General features: G+C 29.9%; 1 protein-coding gene across 1 annotated transcript; it reads right to left on the reverse strand.

Moving 5' to 3' along the window:
- Positions 1-1,855: 1,855 nt before the first annotated feature.
- LOC139866674 (protein BIG GRAIN 1-like B) lies at positions 1,856-2,957 on the reverse strand. Its single transcript, XM_071854967.1, has one exon. It carries the CDS (start codon positions 2,888-2,890, stop codon positions 1,856-1,858), a length of 1,035 nt encoding a protein of 344 aa, XP_071711068.1. The 5' UTR covers positions 2,891-2,957.
- Between the last annotated feature and the right edge of the window lie 4,667 nt (positions 2,958-7,624).

Consider the following 7,624-nt stretch of genomic DNA (forward strand, 5'->3'; position numbering starts at 1 on the left):
AGAGATGCACCTTAACTCTTGAAAAAGTGTTCCACGTTAAACTGAACAGTGACATCACTCGTCCAGTTTTCTTACTTCCTACTTTCAGCTAAATTATAAAAGGAAAAACACTTCTCCACTTCTCATGAAACAACTAAGAAAATCATTGAAACTAACCAACAATTTTGATAAACTCGATGACTAATCTTTTTTGATATTCACATAAAAACATTCTCTTTTGTGATTAAATGTAGCATTTAGCCGGTCTTTATCATATAGAAAAGCGTTAGGACATTACTTTTTATTTATATAGGGAAAAGGTGAATTTTTTTTTTTCACTTATATCATTAAATTATATATAAATACAACATTAAATATATAAATAAATAGAGAAATAATAATAATAATAATAATAATAATAATAATAATAATAATAATAATAATAATAATAATAATATTGTTTATAAAGAATATTTTAGAAAAAATTACGCCGTTGGTATCTGTGGTTTGTTCACATTTGCATCATAACACCTAAACTTTTATTTTTGCGTAGTTGGTACCTCAGGTTTGCTTAACTATCATAGTTGACACCCAACGCAACCGATGTCAAAATTTAGTAGTTAACCCCTCATATTATACGGTCATAAAAGAACAAGAGCTACTAGTGTAATACATTAAAGTTTAGGGACTTTCCTAAAAAGATGAATCTGGTTAAACTGGATGTGTAATTAACCACCAACAAACTATAAAAAAAAAATATAAATAAAAATGCACTTTTATATTTAATTACAAGAAACTTCTAGTTGATCAAATTTACACCCATCGATCGCTACCATCAAATGGATAAACCATTGACACTCATCCATTATAATACTCCGTATTATATACAGAGACTATTATCTACTATCCTCTAAAATCATTCGCAGACTATAATCCATTAAAATTATTCAGAAACTAATATCAATCATCATCTTCGTACGTTGCTGGTGTTTTAGAATCATCATCGTGACCAAAGGAATAGGTGGTGGCGGCTTTAAATATCGGTGATGAGAGAGAGTGGTCATAGCAACATGTGCCGTAACAACATAACTGACGGGTAAAATTGGAGTTTTAGGTTGGTGAGATATACCTAAATTGGGATGAAGATGGTTGTGCAGTAGTGGACTTTTTCTGGTGGCCGATATAGTCCTTCACAAAGTTTGGATGATTTTAAATGCAGTAAACCCATCGATTTCACTAAATCTATGGTTCTGTCTCTCTCAAAAGACACATATTAGTAGGGTTTGCTCTTTTCTTTCAATTTTTAATTTGTTTGATTTGATGAATTTTTAGAGTTTTTGATTGTTTGCTTTCAATGTTTTTGTTCACCAGCTACAAATCTTCTCGTACACATTTTCCAACTTTATGAAAAAAAATTCTAACCACATGCAGTTTTTTTCAAGAAAAATCCCTAAACTTTTACTGTATTACATTAGTAGCCCTTGTTCTTTTATGACTGTATAATATGAGAGGTTAACCATTAAATTTTGACGACAGTTGGGTTGAGGTGCCAACCATAATAGTTAAGCAAAATAAGGTACCAACTACGAAAAAATAAAAGTTTGGGTGTTATGATGCAAATGTGAACAAACTATAGGTACCAACGGCGTAATTTTTTCAATATTTTACTTGTCTTTTACTTGAAAATAAAAATCAGCTTTCATGAATCTTTTTCGTATACTGTATATACTAATTGAAAAAATGAAAAATAAAATTTTTAATTATAAGAAATACAACTACAAGGCTAGATTATATCAACTTCTAATTTAAAATAATTAATGTGTGATTAAATTTGCACTCAAAAACAGTTAAAATGTATGATAATTTCGATCAAAAATTATAATTGCGAAAGACCATTAGCAATGGCTCGGTTTACATCGACGCTAGTTGTTTCATACAATGGCAACTCTTGCATACAAGAACCAATTCCAATATCCGTAAGATGATGATCCAACTCAAACAGATCAGAACTTGCGTAACTAGCATCATCATTATCACTTTCACTTTCACCATTAACGTTAACATTATTTTTAATCGAATCAAATACATATTCAACTTTCTTCTGATAATTCTTCAACAAATTTCTAGTAGTTGCATTTCTCCCCGTAACTAAATTCGCCCCAAATTTAACATCAGGTGAATTAGCTTTATCTCTATGTACCGATTTCCGTCCACGTGGCAGTGAATCACTAGCCGGATAAAACCTAACCGACCTTTTCGCTACCTTACCTCTCGACGACGGCGTTTTACTCAAACACGATCGCGAAAACGACGTCGCTGATGACGACGTTGAAAAATTAGGCTTCCGATCCGTATGCACAATCGCGTCATCAAAACCTCCAATACACGGTGACGTCATCTTCGATTTCCTTCCGTTTGCCGTACTAAATAACGAAATTAAAAAGCTCGCTAACCGACCTCCTGGTGAATTCGGTTGATTTCCTTTCTTCAGGTAACCGTACAACTTCATCGCTCTCGATTTCGTTTTGATTTCACAATTTTTACTCTCGTTATGTTGAGAGTACACAATTCTGTTCATCTCTACACGTTCATAATCATCATCACCATCATTATCATTATTATAACTGCTTGTACGTATAGGTTTTGGTCTAGCTGGAAATCCGTATATCGTCTCCTTAACAGATGATGAACTAATTGTTGAACTGAAGTAGAATGAGTTAGCGGTAGATGAATTTTGGCTAACGGTTACTTCAATTGAATCGGCATTGTTTGTGGTTCGTTTATCAGGTGGAAATCGGTTTTCGGTAGTCTGTTTTTCGTCGATTGATCGATAGATAACGTCGAGTAATGTTGATGAAAAAGAGGGATTATCTCTTCGGCTTTTGTATGGAGGTGTGTTTGAATCATTCATTATCCGATTAATGTGGGCGTAGAGGTGACAAAAAATTGCTGAAATGAAGTGAAGAAAATAAAAGGAGTGAGATATGGAAACAGGGTGGGCGATAGAGGTAAGTGCTTCTGACTCTACCTGTGTTATATAGTGTTACCTTATTACTCTGTTTTTTGCAATCATGATCTCCTAAATAAATAAAAAGGTAACGTAATGGTAAATTTACAAAATATGCTAGTCAATTTTCAACAACTAAGTTAGATGCCGTTTTATTTTTATTTTATTTTTAAATTTTTTTTCTGCAAAATTAACGCAAACTCTTGTAGAAATGAAAACGTTTTTTTAAAAGAAAACGTTCGCAATTGATACAACAAGTGATCGAAGAGGCTCGAATCTAGAGAGCGAAAAAACAAACTATAACTATCTAACATTGAACATCAACTAAATTAAAAAGAAAACCGTGAAATGAACAAACTAAGACTAAATCAAACTTAAATTAAACACCAATAAACCGCAAACCAAATTGCACCAATCAATACATGCGAAACGCAAAAACTCTAAAGCAAAACGAACAATTATCACGTTATGGAACCGACTTGATTATTTTACCGTTTATGGTCTCACGATTGATTTTTTCTCGGCCTAGTTAACGATCTTGTAAGTTAATACATTTGAGGAACCGCCACCAATCAAAATTGGCGAGGAGGGAGCAATTATACCACGATCCTCGAGGTAAGTGTTTAGGTATAATGTCGTTAGCAGTAAAGTAAACCATATTAATAACTAATAATTACGGAGTACTACATATGACCTATTATAGGTGTCTAGTTACTTTTTGCACACAATTTTACGAGATTTCACTAACTTTATTTTTATCACCAATAAAATATCTTTTCTCCACTAAAATTTCTTTTAATCGGTTAAAATACAAAGTAGACACTTGAAATTAAACGTCTCAAAATAGTAAAGTGTACATTTAAAGTGAGACAGGGTTACTAATAGCCTAATAACATGTGTACACATTTTTATTTTGGTTTTTCAAATTAATTAAGTGTTTATTTTATTATTCATCTAATTAAAAGTGATTTTAGCAAAGATAGTTGATATTTTATTGGAGAAGAGTAAAGTTATTAAAGTTTTCTAGAATTTTATGCAGTTTTAAAGTGAATATTTATAATGAGATGTAAAGCGTATATATTATTTTACATTTTATGTACCACATTATATGTATATCGTATATTGTATTATATGATATGATGTCTAATTACTGTCTGATTGATGCCTTTTGAGATTATATATCTGAAAACTACTCTAGTTTATCACTTTATTTTTATAGATCGGATATATTTAAAAATAATTTTGCATGTTATACAAAAGCTTTTGGAAAAATTAAAAAGAATACAAATACATAGATACGTAATTATTTTTTTAGTTTGAATATAGGAGTATCTGCGTTTTCTATATTTTAACATCGAATATTTTGTCGAATTGGGATTTATAGAATAATATTCCGTAAACGAATTTGAGTAAACTACTAAATTATTTTTAAATAAGAGTGACTTACAAAAAATAAAAGATATACCTCAATGACCTACGAATGTAATATTAAGATTTTTTCACAAAAAAAAAAAAAAAAAAAAAAAAAAAAAAAAAAAAAAACAAGGGGTGGCCTAGTAGATGGATGATTGGGAATCTTTAAAAGAGATCAGGTTCAATCCTCACTAGCTATACTTTGGGGTCTTAGAAAAAAAAAAAAGTTAAACGAAAGGCATTTTAATACTCCGTATTTTATAAGAGAATTACATCTTGTCAACAGGAACATACAATAGATGCGGCTGCATAAAGATAAAAACATGAAGTGTACTGGATAGCACAAACAAAAAAGCATATTTGAAAAGTAAAAGGTTAGCAAGATGGAAGTAGGTTGATAAATGCAAAAGAACATGGTTCCAGAGTTTGGTTCACAATTTATTACCAGCTTAAATAGCTATTACGGAGTATTATGGTACAAACACATGTATGTTCTGCAAATGGTAATTAATTTCGTGGTATCAAGTTTTTACTATTAGTAATAAACATATTTTATTATGGTACAAACACATGTATGTTCTTCAAATTAATAAAACTTCTTGCCTTTCAAAAAAAAAAATAAATACAATAAGAAGCTCCAAAAATGTTAACCTAACATTGTTGAAAGTAAATATGCTTTATAAATACATTAAAAAAATATGAATCAGTATAAAAGTTTTCATAACTTTTTGGAGTTGAAACTGAGTAGAGTAGACAAAAGTCAGATTTGGTCCTGCCTAGAACCCGACCCACCACTTGGTTGTTCTCTTGTCTATTATTCGTACACTGTCTCACCGGAATATTACTGTATCGTATTGGAAATGTCATTATTTAACTAAATACTCCCACTATACGGTACTCTATTTTAATAAATAGATAAGAATAAATTAATAAAAAAAAATTAATACCCTTATATAGTCCGTTTATTAAAAAAAATAGGTAAAAGTAATGAGTAAAACTGAAAAATAAATAAAAAATACGCCATAAAATATAATGTAATAATGTTATTTCTTAAACTATATTTTTTTTTTCTGAGACAATAGATTTAGGAGGAAAAGAATATTACGGAGTATTATTGGATATTCAATATTTTTACAATGTATATTTCAAATTTGAATAGACACCACTAAATTTAACTACAGAACTACATATAATTTTAGAATTTATAGATTTTGAAGGTAAACAACTTTTAAAGTAACCTTCAAAATTAATTAGTTTTGAAAAAAATAAGACCTCAATAAATTTGGATCATGTATTCTTCATTGACTGTGGATGTTCAATGTAAGAGCATTAGGAGTCGTTCAGTGTTAAATCTCAGTGTTAAATTTAACACTGGATTTAACACTAAGGCCAAAAGAGGGGAAATCGTTCGGTGTTAAATTCAATTTTAATTTTTTAAATTTTAAATTTAATTATTTATTTTAATATGTATTTATTTTATTTAATATATAATGAATATTAAAAAACCAAAAAATAAAAACTAAAACTCCATTACATTAAATTAAAAACAATACAATAAAAAAACTAAATTAAAACTTATTGAAATAAAAAAACAAACAACTAGATTATCCGTCGTCTACTCTGATTCGGTGCCTTCGTCGTCATTCGCACCCGATCCCAATTGTAAATCCCTACGGGAATCACGTCGAATTTGCTCCTTAAGGTCATAAATTAGTTCCATGTCGGCTTCGGTGGGAGCAATGTTTAAAATCCTTAAACGCATTTCAAGTTGTTTATCTTGATAATACTTCTTTTTAAGGTCGGTTGTTTGTTCAAAATTTTCCTTAACCGATACATATAGAGACTCGCGAGATGATATATATTGATAATACTTCTTATCTTGATAATACTTCTTTTTAGGGTTTAGGGTTTGGTGTTTTGGGTTTAGTCCCTAAACCCAAAACCCCAAACCCTAAACCCTAAACTCTAAACCGTTCGTGTTAAAAACTCAATCTAAATCCTAAATCTAAACCCTAAACCCTAAATTTCTAAACCCTAATGTCTAAACCCTCTAAACCCTAATATCTAAAACATCAACATACGCTCGAAAAACACGATAATTGTTATATATTAATTCTTCGAGCGTTTCCCGCCAAAATAAAAACATTTATCACAAAGTGTCTTTATTAAATGTTCATATTTTCATCCAATCTATAATGTTCGTGAACACAGTTTTTTCAAAAAACGATAAAAAAAAAGTTTTTGCTTCCCTCCGCTTCCCCCCGATTGGTTACTTCCCCCTTGATCCTACCACTATATATATATATATATATATATATATATATATATATATATATATATATATATATATATATATAGTGGTAGGATCAAGGGGGAAGTAACCATTCGGGGGGAAGCAAAAACTTTTTTTTCTTCGTTTTTTGAAAAAACTTTGTTCACGAACATTATAGATGAGATGAAAATATGAACATTTAGTAGAGACACTTTGTGATAAATGTTTTTATTTTGGCGGGAAAACGCTCGAAGAAGTAATATATAACAATTATCGTGTTTTTCGAGCGTATTTTGAGATTTTAGCTATTGGGGTTTAGATATTAGGGTTTAGATATTAGGGTTTATAGGGTTTAGATATTAGGGTTTAGAAATTTAGGGTTTAGGGTTTAGATTTAGATTGAGTTTTTAACACGAACGGTTTAGAGTTTAGGGTTTAGGGTTTAGGGTTTAGGGTTTGGTGTTTTGGGTTTATGGAATAAACCCAAAACACCAAGCCCTAAACCCTAAACTCTAAATCGGGCTAAATTTTACTTCACAAAACATGAAGAAAAAAAACGTTCACATTCTTCACGAACAATATTATCTTGAATGTTATTTTTGTCGATCGTTTTTCCGCCTAAATAATAACATTCATCACGAAGTGTCTCTTCTAAATGTTCATATTTTTGTGTGATCTTGATGTCGGAAAAAAAAATTCAAAAAAACGAAAAAAAAAAAATTTGCTTCCCCCCGCTTCCCCCCGATTGGTTACTTCCCCATTGATCCTGCCCCTATATATATATATATATATATATATATATATATATATATATATATATATATATATATATATATATATATATATATATATATATATATATATATATATATATGATATCACAAAAATATTTAACTAATCTAAATATTTAACTCAAAAAAATATAAAATAAATATATACCGGTTTTTTCGTTG

Source organism: Rutidosis leptorrhynchoides, chromosome 9 (genome assembly GCF_046630445.1).
Source record: "Rutidosis leptorrhynchoides isolate AG116_Rl617_1_P2 chromosome 9, CSIRO_AGI_Rlap_v1, whole genome shotgun sequence".
Taxonomy (NCBI): Eukaryota; Viridiplantae; Streptophyta; class Magnoliopsida; order Asterales; family Asteraceae; genus Rutidosis; species Rutidosis leptorrhynchoides.